Source organism: Lampris incognitus, chromosome 2 (genome assembly GCF_029633865.1).
Source record: "Lampris incognitus isolate fLamInc1 chromosome 2, fLamInc1.hap2, whole genome shotgun sequence".
Classification (NCBI taxonomy): Eukaryota; Metazoa; Chordata; class Actinopteri; order Lampriformes; family Lampridae; genus Lampris; species Lampris incognitus.
In genome coordinates, this window is record NC_079212.1 from 3,136,964 (window position 1) to 3,151,547 (window position 14,584).

At 41.7% G+C, this 14,584-nt stretch overlaps 1 protein-coding gene across 1 annotated transcript in view; it reads left to right on the forward strand.

Moving 5' to 3' along the window:
* The window catches only part of hcfc1b (host cell factor C1b), a 76,336-nt gene extending 62,287 nt beyond the window's left edge, over positions 1 to 14,049 (forward strand). The window contains exons 23-31 of the mRNA XM_056273922.1: positions 3,291 to 3,467; positions 3,609 to 3,834; positions 4,135 to 4,287; positions 4,759 to 4,967; positions 5,483 to 5,617; positions 6,045 to 6,230; positions 8,391 to 8,694; positions 9,051 to 9,108; positions 12,990 to 14,049. Of these exons, the coding sequence (XP_056129897.1) occupies positions 3,291 to 3,467; positions 3,609 to 3,834; positions 4,135 to 4,287; positions 4,759 to 4,967; positions 5,483 to 5,617; positions 6,045 to 6,230; positions 8,391 to 8,694; positions 9,051 to 9,108; positions 12,990 to 13,029 (1,488 nt within the window). The 3' untranslated portion in view covers positions 13,030 to 14,049. The remainder of the gene's footprint in view (positions 1 to 3,290; positions 3,468 to 3,608; positions 3,835 to 4,134; positions 4,288 to 4,758; positions 4,968 to 5,482; positions 5,618 to 6,044; positions 6,231 to 8,390; positions 8,695 to 9,050; positions 9,109 to 12,989) is intronic.
* The last annotated feature ends 535 nt before the right edge of the window (positions 14,050 to 14,584 follow it).

Here is a 14,584-nt window from a genome sequence, read left to right on the forward strand (position 1 = left end):
ACCTACATCGATTTACAAAATGCATTAGGGGTGACAGCTCTTTTATAGGCAAATGTAGAAGTTGGCTCCCCTTTGGCTTCCTTCAGTTCTCTTTAGACCCTTTCACATACACATTCTCTAGCATTGCTGAAATAACTTTCCCGGCACTGTTGGTGGTTTCCTCGTTCACAAATCCCATTTCCATCTGTAAGCTTTCTAGATGGCGTTTGTTCCAAGAAAGTCTGGCTGCAGACCTACACTCAGTACAGTCAACTCACAGCCTGTTCTGTCAGCACACCTTCAGTCCTGTGATGTGTGAGAGAATCCATACTGCATGGAATCACACGTTTCTGTGCACTGAACTGGTTAAACAGTGTACTTTAAATCAACAGCTTAGTTAAATTCAGCTGTGTTGTCAGATAAATCCCAAAGGCAATCTTGTCACGGAATGTGTTGATTTTAATTGCTTGTTTAAATATGATATACTTGGAGCCACAATTCTTTTTTAATTGACCAAGCAGATAAGTTTGACACAATAGCTAACATGTAGATGATCATTTTCAGATGTTCACAGCCACCTAGAATAAGGAATTTGTTGTCTCATTTGTGTGTGTGCTTTGCGTAAGCTCATAGAATGTGGTTCAGAAGTCTTGTTCAAAGAAATCCCAGTTTACTAAAGAAAAATGTGGGGTTCAGTATTAATCCTTGTTTGGTACAATTGGGTTTCCTTGATTTTTATCGTTCCAGCAATAAAATAATGAATAAAAGTGGCTGAGATCTGTCCTGTCCTCACTGTTCTTCTGGTGCTCTGCCACAATGTTAAAATATGTGTAACTGTAGCCAAAGTCCCATAGTGGAAAACATGTGAGCAGACAATATGGCTAGCATTTAAAAATAACAGCCACATACTCTTTCATTTAACAGTCACTCCGACAATTCCTGGCAAAAAGTTTGTTGATGGAGGGCTTGGTTGTTGTTTTTTTTTGTTTTTTTTTTACAGCAGAAAAACAAGATGCCACGATACATGAGTGTATTGACTTTCAAGAAGACATTATATTTTTATAAAGTTTGAATAGGTAATGTATACGATTGGATTGTACATAAAATGTAAAAATATTAACGTAAGTATGTAAAGTTAAAACTAAAACACTAAGGAGGAATTTGCCTGTCAACAAAACATTAAGTACATGTCTGGAACATTAGAAAAAAGGGGACACAGTTTCATCCCTGTCTGCCTCACTCCACGTGCCCTGGTTTGAACAACATCTGTGTCTTCATCTACCTGGCTGGCATGCATAGTGAGGACGCAGGGCAACAGGACTGGTGCAGTGGACTGGGATTTTCAGTTCTCAGAAATAGTTGAGTGCACATCCAAACATTAGAAGGACAGGTTATGGATGCATAGCAGAAGAGAATGAAGAAGGAACAGAAAGAAACCTAGCAGAAGAGAATGAAGAAGAAACGGAAAGAAACTGAGCAGAAGAGAATGAAGAAGGAACGGAAAGAAACCTAGCAGAAGAGAATGAAGAAGGAACGGAAAGAAACTGAGCAGAAGAGAATGAAGAAGAAACGGAAAGAAACCTAGCAGAAGAGAATGAAGAAGGAACGGAAAGAAACCTAGCAGAAGAGAATGAAGAAGAAACGGAAAGAAACCGAGCAGAAGAGAATGAAGAAGAAACAGAAAGAAACCTAGCAGAAGAGAATGAAGAAGGAACGGAAAGAAACCTAGCAGAAGAGAATGAAGAAGAAACGGAAAGAAACCGAGCAGAAGAGAATGAAGAAGAAACGGAAAGAAACCGAGCAGAAGAGAATGAAGAAGAAACGGAAAGAAACCGAGCAGAAGAGAATGAAGAAGAAACAGAAAGAAACTGAGCAGAAGAGAATGAAGAAGAAACAGAAAGAAACTGAGCAGAAGAGAATGAAGAAGAAACAGAAAGAAACTGAGCAGAAGAGAATGAAGAAGAAACAGAAAGAAACTGAGCAGAAGAGAATGAAGAAGAAACAGAAAGAAACTGAGCAGAAGAGAATGAAGAAGAAACGGAAAGAAACTCAGCAGAAGAGAATGAAGAAGGATAGAAAGAAACCTAGCAGAAGAGAATGAAGAAGAAACGGAAAGAAACCGAGCAGAAGAGAATGAAGAAGAAACGGAAAGAAACCGAGCAGAAGAGAATGAAGAAGAAACAAAGAAACTGAGCAGAAGAGAATGAAGAAGAAACAAATAAACCTAGCAGAAGAGACTGAAGAAGAAACAAATAAACCTAGCAGAAGAGAAGGAAGAAGAAACAAACTGAGCAGAAGAGACTGAAGAAGAAACAGAAAGAAACCTAGCAGAAGAGACTGAAGAAGAAACAGAAAGAAACCTAGCAGAAGAGACTGAAGAAGAAACAGAAAGAAACCGAGCAGAAGAGAATGAAGAAGAAACAGAAAGAAACTGAGCAGAAGAGAATGAAGAAGAAACAAAGAAACCGAGCAGAAGACAATGAAGAGGAAACAAAGAAACCTAGCAGAAGAGACTGAAGAAGAAACAAATAAACCTAGCAGAAGAGACTGAAGAAGAAACAGAAAGAAACCTAGCAGAAGAGACTGAAGAAGAAACAAAGAAACCTAGCAGAAGAGACTGAAGAAGAAACAGAAAGAAACCTAGCAGAAGAGACTGAAGAAGAAACAAAGAAACCGAGCAGAAGAGACTGAAGAAGAAACAAAGAAACCTAGCAGAAGAGACTGAAGAAGAAACAGAAAGAAACCTAGCAGAAGAGACTGAAGAAGAAACAAAGAAACCTAGCAGAAGACAATGAAGAGGAAACAAAGAAACCTAGCAGAAGACAATGAAGAGGAAACAAAGAAACCTAGCAGAAGAGACTGAAGAAGAAACAAATAAACCTAGCAGAAGAGAAGGAAGAAGAAACAGAAAGAAACCTAGCAGAAGAGACTGAAGAAGAAACAGAAAGAAACCTAGCAGAAGAGACTGAAGAAGAAACAGAAAGAAACCTAGCAGAAGAATAATGCACAGCAGGTGAGACATGGGCGTAAGGTCAGATAGCCCTTCAGGACTGCCTTGTGATTTTGGGCTATACTGATAAACTTGACTTGAGACCAAGACCTGCCAGACTTCATACCAGTCCAAATGTTGCTGAATAAAACATGGGAACTTTAACAGAGTGTGGATAACGTTCTCACCTGCATCTTCAATGTACCACTGGCTGTCTGAAGAAACAGATCCAGGATTCTATAACAACTGAGTTTTTTAAGAAGATGCTGAATGGGCTGGCATTCCATCATGTCTAAAAATGTCTCATAAATATTGTTTGTAGGAGATCTCTTTGATGGTTGGTGAGGAGAGGGCGGAGTCCTCTGAAGCTATCGCCATGGCAACAGCTGAAGAAGAGGAGCCTATGCAGACTGACAACCATTCAGAAGCTGTGATGCAGTCAGCAGCCGCCATGTTGCATGTGCACGTTGAGGCCATGGACACTACCCAGACTGATCAGGTACACGCACGCACACACACACACACACACACACACACACACACACACACACACACATACATACACACACACACACACATACACACATGGAGACACACACGGACTCTGGCAGTACAATAACTTTACCCCCACCCCCCACAGATGGGCTCTACTGACAGTGGCCTGCCTCAGGAACTGATGTCATCAGAAGGGGATGGCAGTGAAGACACAGGCGTGGTTTCTGGGGCAACAACACTGATGGTGACGGGTCTTACCCCTGAAGAGTTGGCTGTCACTGCGGCAGCAGAGGAAGCCGCACAACAAGCGGCCACAGACCACAGCCTAGCCATACAGGCTGTTCTCCATGCAGCAAGACAGGCTGTCCTCAGTAAGTAGACAGACAGACTGTCTTCCAGGCAGCAAGACATTCTGTACTCACCAAGTTGGCATACAGATATATAGAGATAAAGAAATAGACAGACAGATAGGTAGGGAGACTAACAGACAGAGAGACCACCTACTTGCGTGTCTACGTACTGTCTGTGTCTCTGCACTGCCCATGCTGCACCTGCTGTAGGTGCCTGTCCTGGAAGACGATCCCTCCTCATGCTCTTCCTCATGTTTCTCCTGTCTGTGTCTGTCTGTCAGAACATGAGAATCTTACTTCTGTCTCTTTGTCTGTCTGTAGATGAAGGAGAGACTGGTTCTGTGGACCCATCTGGAACCATTCCTATAGTTCTGACCCCGCAGGAGTTGGCCGTCCTGGTCCAGCAGCAGCAGCAGCTACAGGAGGCCCAGAACCAAGCAGAACTCAGCCAGCCCAGCAGCACTGTCCCCACAGGTACCATTGGTTTTGACCTGGTTTAAGGAGTAGAGCTGTTCCCTCAGAGTATTCATACTCTACTGCTCACTTCATCAGCCATTATTGTAAATAAAACACCAGTCCATTTTCCACCTTCACCCACTGTTGTCAAACCGTGTCTAATAATGTCACGAAACCATGTTTTGTTTTTTTTTAAAAACAAATCCACCTTCTGGCTTGCTTTAGCAAATGCAGCATGGGAAGTAACAGAGAAGACTCTACTAAGGTCTATCTGCTTCTAGTTCCCTGTTACCTCCTATCCGCCTTTCTGTGACCTCTTACCCCCTCCATAATAGTGATGTTCAGTGGTATAAAATGATGTGCTGACAGTCATATTGTGATATTAGTAACAGAGTAATGTTCAGTTAGAGTTATGTGGTCTAGTTGACAGTCATATTGTGATAGAAGTTGTAATCAGTTCTCCATTGACTCTGTCCTCTCCTCTTGCAGAGGGTCTTGCTCCAGCAGACAGTCTGAATGACCCGGCAGCAGAGAGTAATGGTCATGAGTTGGCATCAGCAGCAGTAACCAGCGCAGTAGCCAGGCTGGCCAGTACATTTGGTCCAGCACAGACCCTTTCATCTGCAGCCAGTCCGGCCAAGCAGCAAGCTGCTGCTACACTAGCGGAGGTGGCTAACGGTGTGAGCACCACAGCAGGGGTGAGTAGGACAGTCACGTTCATTGTTACATTTGACTGGTGGGGTGCCTCCGTCGCCCAATGATTACAGCGAATGGTTGCCGCTTGGATTCCAGACGGCGACCTATGTTGCATGTCATACAACCCCCCCCATTTTCTGTCTACCTCTCCACTGTCACCGTCTAATACCGTTAAAAATACCAACAAAAAAAAAGACGACTGGTAGGGCTCCACCCTGTTGTTTATAAAGACCAGCTCCTCTGCTCTGTGTCACGTCTCTACATTAATGATTTTATCTAATTTGGTAGAAAAAGGAGAAATTGTCATGTTTTTTTAAGTTAAGATCCACAAGTTGGTGAAAATTGAGCACCAACAGACGAATGTCCAACCAGCACGCTCAGGTTTTTAGAGAAGGTTCTGTGTGCTACCTCGTGCTCTGCTGCAGGCAGATGGCTGGTCTGAGTCACTACAGACACGTGAGCAGTTAATCACTGGAGTGCTGTAGTTTTATCGTCTGTGTATGTGCCTGTCCTACAGAAGCAGGGAGTACCATCGTCCGTACCAAAGCCCACCGTGAAGAAAGAGAACCAGTGGTTTGATGTTGGCATCGTTAAGGTTACCAACATGGTCGTGACTCACTACTACATCCCCTACGACGACAACCTGCTGGATGTAAGAACACCGAACGAACTTCATCTGAACAACTCAGCTAGAGAGTCTCACACAGGAACAACTCAGTCCAGTACAGAACAAACAACTGTTGACATGAACTGCAGAGCCTCATATTCGTTTATTACAAGATGGACTGTTTGAACACAGAGTGTCACAGACAACCATGTGGCGTGTTGTAAGATTTGGTCAGAACAAACTTGACAAAACTGAGTTTCTGCTCTTGATGGATTTGTTTTAGTGGTTAATTTTCACATTTTGTTATCCAAACAGCATCTACAGTTAAACACACAAGCTTTATGTATGAAGTTTGAACCGGTAACTATGTGATTTTCTGAATAATGAGTCATCTGGTTGTGAACGTCAAGATGTGAGTGTGGACCCGTGTCAGTACTGATGACTGAATAGATGAATCGTGGTCTGTCATTAGGATGACTCTGCGTTGATGCCGGACTACAGCCAGATGAGGAAGGTGGAGCTCCAGCCGGGGACGGCGTATAAATTCCGAGTTGCGGGAATTAATACCTGCGGCCGCGGTGCTTTCTCTGAGGTGTCAGCCTTCAAGACCTGCCTGCCAGGATTCCCAGGAGCACCCTGTGCTATCAAGATTAGCAAGGTACCTCCAATCCAAGTTCAGCTTGTTTTATTAGTAGGGCTGTGTACTGGTGGGGATCTGGTGACACGATACGTATCAATCACCATACAGGGGATACGAGTCAGTATATCACAATATATTGTGATACCATAAGAAAGGTGATATATTGTGATACCATAAGAAAGGTGATATATTGTGATACTGTAAGAAAGGTGATATATTGTGATACTGTCAGAAAGGTGATATATTGTGATACTGTCAGAAAGGTGATATATTGTGATACTGTCAGAAAGGTGATATATTGTGATACCATAAGAAAGGTGATATATTGTGATACCATAAGAAAGGTGATATATTGTGATGCCGTAAGAAAGGTGATATATTGTGATACCATAAGAAAGTTGATATATTGTGATACCATAAGAAAGGTGCTATATTGTGATACCATAAGAAAGGTGATATATTGTGATACTGTCAGAAAGGTGATATATTGTGATACTGTCAGAAAGGTGATATATTGTGATACCATAAGAAAGGTGATATATTGTGATACCATAAGAAAGGTGATATATTGTGATACTGTCAGAAAGGTGATATATTGTGATACTGTAAGAAAGGTGATATATTGTGATACTGTCAGAAAGGTGATATATTGTGATACTGTCAGAAAGGTGATATATTGTGATACTGTCAGAAAGGTGATATATTGTGATACTGTCAGAAAGGTGATATATTGTGATACTGTCAGAAAGGTGATATATTGTGATACTGTCAGAAAGGTGATATATTGTGATACTGTCAGAAAGGTGATATATTGTGATACTGTCAGAAAGGTGATATATTGTGATACTGTCAGAAAGGTGATATATTGTGATACTGTCAGAAAGGTGATATATTGTGATACTGTCAGAAAGGTGATATATTGTGATACTGTCAGAAAGGTGATATATTGTGATCCTGTCAGAAAGGTGATGTATTGTGGTTTCATAGGCCTGTGTTCTTCGTTCTTATGTTACTTCCTGTCTCAGTTTACGTTGTTGGGTTGGAGTGGAAGAGTCAAATGGCTGAAGATAGATTACAACACTGTTATCTAGCGGTCGTGGGGTTACACACAACACAACATGTTTGTCACCAACCTTTACATGTAAACAATTAAAAATCCATATAGTGGTTTTGAGAATGGATACAGTATCACAAAAGATGTATCAATGTTTTCTTACACCCCTATGTGTCACATGCACAACAACACAGCATGGACACGTTGCTGGTGACTAAGTGCCGAGGCATCCGTTCAATCTCACAAAAAGCTAAAGAATATCACAACAAATTAAATTACAACTTAAAAAAAAATCTAAAATGAACAAAAACAAAACATAAAATGACAGTATTTAGTCAGGCACAAGAAATTAAAATAAGCTACAGATTCAGTGTTTACAGGCTGGAGAAAGATAAACTTAAATTTAAACAAAGTCACACACACACATACAATCCAGGGAGTCAAGTAAATTCTTTGAGACAGTACTGTCTCATAAAGAAAGAATAAAGAATTATTTTGCTCCTTATTTGTTGAGCACTTTCCCTACCGTGGAGTGTTTCTTTTAACAAAGTTTTATACATATACATATATATGTGTGTGTGTGTGTGTGTATATATATGTATATTATCAGGTTACTTAGCTACACGAGATAGGTTGACAGTACAGGATATACATGTGTATGTTGTACGAAATACAGTGTGCTTAGATGTATTTTGGCAGTGTTGAGTGTTCATCGGAGTAACAGCCTGCGTAAAGAAACTGTTCTTGTGTCTGGTTGTTTTGGCCAACCAGAGGTGTGAATCCCAATCTGGGAGGTCCTGGATCCTGTACCGGCAGTATCCAACACAAATTAAGCCCTGCAAAGGTGTACTTGCATGTTTTGAAGTGAGCACATGTTGGTTCGCGTGTGGGATGGTAGAGCTGATGTCCTCATGTAGTCAGCCTTGTCAGCACTCTTGTGCTGCCATGTTGGCGTGGTTGGAAGGGTTTGGCTGTTGGAGTTTATAAATCAGAGTTGAGCTGTACTGAACAGCAGAGGAGTTGTTGATTTATTTCATCTATGGAGTCAATAATGGACCCTCCCTCATGCAGACTCTTCATCTTCCTCTCCTCCTCCTCCTATTGGACGCCTCTCCTCTCTGTAGAATCCAGAAGGAGCTCAGCTGACATGGGAGCCTCCCTCTGTGACCTCGGGGAAGATCATCGAGTATTCTGTCTACCTGGCCATCCAGTCCAGTCACTCAGACAGCCAGAAACAGACTGGTTCTGGTCCGGCCCAGTTGGCCTTCATGAGGGTCTTCTGTGGTCCTACTCCATCCTGCCTGGTCCAGAGTTCCAATTTGTCCAATGCCCACATAGACTACACCACCAAACCTGCCATCATCTTTCGTATCGCGGCACGCAACGAGAAGGGCTACGGCCCCGCCACACAAGTCCGATGGCTGCAAGGTGACCAAGAAGTACTTCTATTTTACTGCTGCTACTAAATAATAATATACTACTACTACTACTATCCCTACTACTGCTACTACGACTCACTATTGATAATATACTGCTACTTCTCCTACTAATGTACTACTACTGCTAATGTAGCAATAACAATATAAACGTTATAGTACTCCATATTCTTCTGACTAGCAACTTCAAAGTTGTGGGTTTTTTGGGGGAGCAGTTATCCAAAGCTTCCAGAAATGTTATACCGACTATTTCAACATTCTGTCTGTGTGTGTGTGTGTGTGTGTGTGTGTGTGTGTGTGTGTGTGTGTGTGTGTGTGTGTGTGTGTGTGTCTCTCTCTCTCCTACAGAAACTAGTAAAGATGGTACTAAAGCTGTAGTGAAGCGACCCGGAGCCTCCCCTGATATGTAAGAGTTGTGTTTGTATTCCTGTTAAGATGTGGTTTCAACTTCATATCAACACACTCCACCTGAATGTGTTGGAGCTCAATGAGATGATGCCTCCCCCCTTTCATTCAACACACCAGCCTCATTCAGTGGCCTTCCAGTAAACTGCATCCTTCTGAATCACACACACTGTCCAGTCACACTTATATGCCCTTTTCCACCACATGGTACCGGCTCAACTCAACTCGACTTATTTGTTTTCCATTACTGGAAAGTTCCGGCATTTTGGTAACTGTTACCACTTTTCTGGTACCACCTTTGTCGAGGTTCCAAAACAACTGGAACGGGTACCAAAATCAATGCAGACCATCTACACTTAGGGGTACTGCTGCGGTGATGGAAACAACACTGCGAGTCCGGTCGTGGAAACGGGGCATTATTCCACATATCTGACATGTTGAAGTGGAGGCGGTTTGTCACGTCATCTGTAGTAGAACTGATGGACCACCGGTGTAGACACCAGTTGTCAGGCGCTGTGCTGGACTGTGTCTCGTCTCTTGATGTGTCTGGAGTTATTGATAGATACATAGAAACTGGGGCGGCACAGTGGATAGCGCAGTCGCCTCACAGCAAGAAGGTCCTGGGTTCGAGCCCCCGGGTAGTCCGAGTTTGACTGTTCGCCCCGTGTCTGTGTGGGTTTCCTCTGGGGGCTCCGGTTTCCTCCCACAGTCCAAAGACATGGAGGTCAGGTGAATCGGCCGTACTAAATTGTCCCTAGGTGTGTGTGTGTGTGGGGGCCCTGTGATGGCCTGGCGGCCTGTCCAGGGTGTCTCCCCGCCTGCTGCCCAATGACTGCTGGGATAGGCTCCAGCATCCCTGTGACCCTGAGAGCAGGATAAGCGAGTCGGGTAATGGATGGATGGACAAGCTGTGCATACTGGGATTGATTCCTGCAGCATGCTGCCTGGAGAATGCCACTTTTCAAGCTCCTGGAGGGTTTTTAGACAATTCTCCTTCACATTTTCTTTCAAATTATATACACAAACACACACACATATATATATATATATATATATATATATATATATATATATATATATATATATATATATATTATCCATGCATCACAGAGGCCACGTGTCTGCTGGTGTTCAGCTAGTGAACCAGAATCAGAATAAAGTGTTCTGATTCTGATTCACTCATATGCCTCCCCATCTGAAGGTGTGTTAACTAGACACACACTAACTTAAACTCAGTCTCTATTTATAGTCTAGCTGGTTAGCTTACACATTGTCCAGTGTCATGGTTGAGGAAGTAGGAATCACCTGTTGTGCTGTTGGACTGAATGCAAACCTCCATCACATGACTCAGGGTGGATGGTGCAGGATAGCAAGCCTTTATGTAGACAGGCTGCAGTAATACTCACAGGGAAACATGAAGCTCAGTCCTTGAAAAGGTAAGAAATGAAAACTTGAACCAGACGGGTCTTGTAGAAACATGAATAACTACCTACTACCACCCTCCTGTTCCTACACCACTCTGCAAGAAGTCAATACAGGTAGAGTTGTTCGAGTCCCCATCTTACCTCCGGCCTGATCGGGCGTCCCTGCAGACACAATTGGCTGTATCTGCGGGTGGGAAGCCGGATGTGGGTGTGTCCTGGTCGCTGCACTAGCGCCTCCTCTGGTCGGTCAGGGTGCCTGTTCAGGGGGAAGGGGGGGAATAGCGTGGTCCTCACACGTGCTACGTCCCCCTGGTGAAACTCCTCATTGTCAGGTGAAAAGAAGCGGCTGGTGACTCCACATCAAATCAAATCAAGTCAATGTTATTAGTACAGCCCAGTATCACAAATTAAAAATGTGCCTCAGGGGCTTTACAGCAACACAGCATCCGGTCCTTAGACCCTCTCACTGGATAAGGAGCACCTCCCAAAAAACCCTCAACAGGGAGACACCTCAGGGAGGTTCAGAGGAGGAGGCATGTGTTAGTCTGCAGCCCTCCCCGGATCAGCAGAAGGGGTGGAGCAGCGAGCGGGGCAGCTTGGAAGAGTGGGGTAATTGGCCGGGTACAATTGGGGAGAAATGCAAAAATAAATAAATAATAAACACAGATAGTCAAATTAAAACAAGACATTAGACAACAACGTTTACTAGTCATATTAACTAGTCATATTTACTGGTTATATTAACAAGTCATATTTACTGGTCATATTTATAGTCATTAACTAGTCATATTTACTGGTCATATGTATAGTCATGTTTACTGGTCATATTAACTAGTCATATTTACTGGTTATATTTATAGTCATATTAACTAGTCATATTTACTGGTCATATTTATAGTCATTAACTAGTCATATTTACTGGTTATATTTATAGTCATATTAACTAGTCATATTTACTGATTATATTAACTAGTCATATTTACTGGTCATATTTACTGATCATATTAACTAGTCATATTTACTGGTCATATGTATAGTCATGTTTACTGGAAGTTATATTACTAGTACTTAGAGTTATATTACTAGGAGTTATATTACTAATAGTTTTGTTACTAGGCGTTATATTACTAGGAGTTATATTACTAATAGTTACTAGTAGTCATATTACTACTAGTTATATTACTGGGAGTTATATTACTAATAGTTATATTACTAGTAGTTATATTGCTATATTGCTAATAGTTATATTACTAGTAGTTATATTGCTAATAGTTATATTACCAGTAGTTATATTACTAATAGTTATATTGCTAATCATTATGTTACTAGGGGTTATATTACTAATAGTTATATTACTAGGGGTTATATTACTAGCACTTATAGTACTAATGGTTATATTACTAGTAGTTATATTGCTAGGGTTATATTAGTAGTAGTTATATTACTAATAGTTATATTGCTAATAGTTATTTTACTAGGGGTTATATTGCTACTAGTTATATTACTAATATTTATATTACTACTAGTTATATTGCTAATAGTTATATTACTAGTAGTTCTATTGCTAATAGTTATATTACTACTAGTTATATTACTAATACTTGTATTGCTACTAGTTATATTGCTAAGTTATATTACTAGTAGTTATATTGCTAATAGTTATATTGCTACTAGTTATATTGCTAAGTTATATTACTAGTAGTTATATTGCTACTAGTTATATTGCTAAGTTATATTACTAGTAATTATATTGCTAATAGCTATATTACTACTAGTTATATTGCTAATAGTTACATTACTACTAGTTATATTACTAGTAGTTATATTGCTAATATTTATATTACTACTAGTTATGTTACTAATAGTTACATTACTACTAGTTATATTACTAGTAGTTATATTGCTAATATTTATATTACTACTAGTTATGTTACTAATAGTTATATTACTACTAGTTATATTACTAATAGTTATATTGCTAATAGCTACATTACTACTAATTATATTACTACTAGTTATATTACTAATATTTATATGACTAGTGGTTATATTACTACTAGTTATATTGCTAATAGCTATATTACTACTAGTTATATTACTAGTAGTTATATTGCTAATATTTATATTACTGGTAGTTATATTACTAGTAGTTATATTGCTAATATTTATATTACTAGTAGTTATATTACTACTAGGTATATTACTAATAGTTATATTCCATGAGACTCTGGGTGTTCTACTGTTTTAAGAACATCAGGTTTCAGTCCGACAGTAAAGTCCACGTGTTGAGACGTCATGTGTTAACATGTACACAAGACTGAATCTTTTATTGTGCAGATATGTCCACACATGTTATTGAATACTTGTGTACATTTACTTATACTTTGTGTTTTTTTTTAATGTCTCTAAATGAAGATTAGATGGATAATAAGCGTTGTGTCCTTCCTGTCTTCTCCAGGAAAGGAGCGGGACCGAAAAAAGCCAGAACAGACCAGTAGGGGGAGCTGTTCCCTCTGCTGATGGCTGGGAAATGGACCCGAGTTGAAGTCAGCTGAAGACTAACACACTCCCACACCCTACACCAGAACACACATGCTTCTACATACACCACAACACACACTCCTGCACACACACAAAGCCAGCTTCAGCATGGACGTGAACACCAAAGCCAGAGCCAGAACAGACCTGCGTCAGACCACTCTGCAGTACAACCAGCCGTCCCTGTTGGTCACCATTCCTCCCAGTACCTCCCAGCTATTGTGCTCCACAGTGGAGGCAAAGGCTGAAGAATCACAGGGATTTCAACCTGCAACCATCCTGGAGTCCAAGAGGAGGTTGAAGGAGCATCCTTTGGTCAGGAAGACGTTGTCCTCTCCATTCCCCAGGAAGAAGACTTGTTTGATGTTTGTTTTTCAGCCAATCAAAGTCCAGCAAACTCACCATGTGTTGGTTGTCATGGAAATGAAGGGGAGAGCCGTTGAGGAAATATCAAGTTCAGTGTGAATTTACCCCCACCCTCCCACCTGCCGTCTGTCTGCTTCTGTCTGTCTCGTCCTCCATCTTGGCTGCAGACGGAGCTGAAGATGGCGGCGGGGTTTGAATCTGTTCCTGTCTGCGATTCTTTGGGGATTTGTTGTCATGTGACTGTTGCATCACGATGGTTTGGAATGGGCGGCTGGACAACGGCACCAGTCGACTCCTTCAGGCCTGAAGGAGGACGGGATGTTGGGAGAGTCATTGAGTGATGTTGTAAAATAGTTTTTTCATGTAGCAGGAAGACTTCAGATGAAATGAGCAGGAAGAGAAATGTCTGTTTCTACCAAGACAAGCTTGATGTCTTCTGTCTGTTGGACAGACTCGGTTTGTTTTTTTATGGAAGATTTGATGGCTGCCTGTCGGTTCACTGACGGTGTTACCTGCTGACAGGCTGGCTCATCAGAAATGTCGTTTCTGCGAATTTTTGTGGTATGAACAGAACTGATTATTTGTGAATATGAATGAAAAAATAAAGGTTTTTAGTGCATTTTTTTCTACCAGCTGTATGGCCTCCATTCCTTTCAGTACATGAGTGACTTTGGTCCGCACAGGGAATTGAACCCTCTGACGAGATGGCCGTCACCTCCCACTAGATTTACAGATGTACTGCCACTCTACGTAAGTCCTGAAAGTCGTGTCCAGGGAAAGAAACTGCAGCCCTGTTGAAGTTAGAGCCTTGCTGCAGGTCCTGAGCTCCTGTCGTCACCTTAATGTAGAAGAGTGTTCAGTTACAGGTGGCCCAGTGCTCAACACTGGTCCTCAACGCAAGAAGGTCCTGGGTTCGAACCCCAGGCCGTCCCGTCCCGGGTCCTTGCTGTGTGGAGTTTGTGTGTTCTCCCCGTGTCTGTGTGGGTTTCCTCCCACCATTATAAAGACAAGCATGTTCGGTGTAGCGAATTCGGGGGGCAGCCAGGAACCGGGACGCGAAATCGGGTCTCCTGCACCAAGGACGACTATGTTAACCGGTCGAATAAAGGGTCTGACCTGTCAGCCAAGGGCTAGCTAGTGTAGTCATTC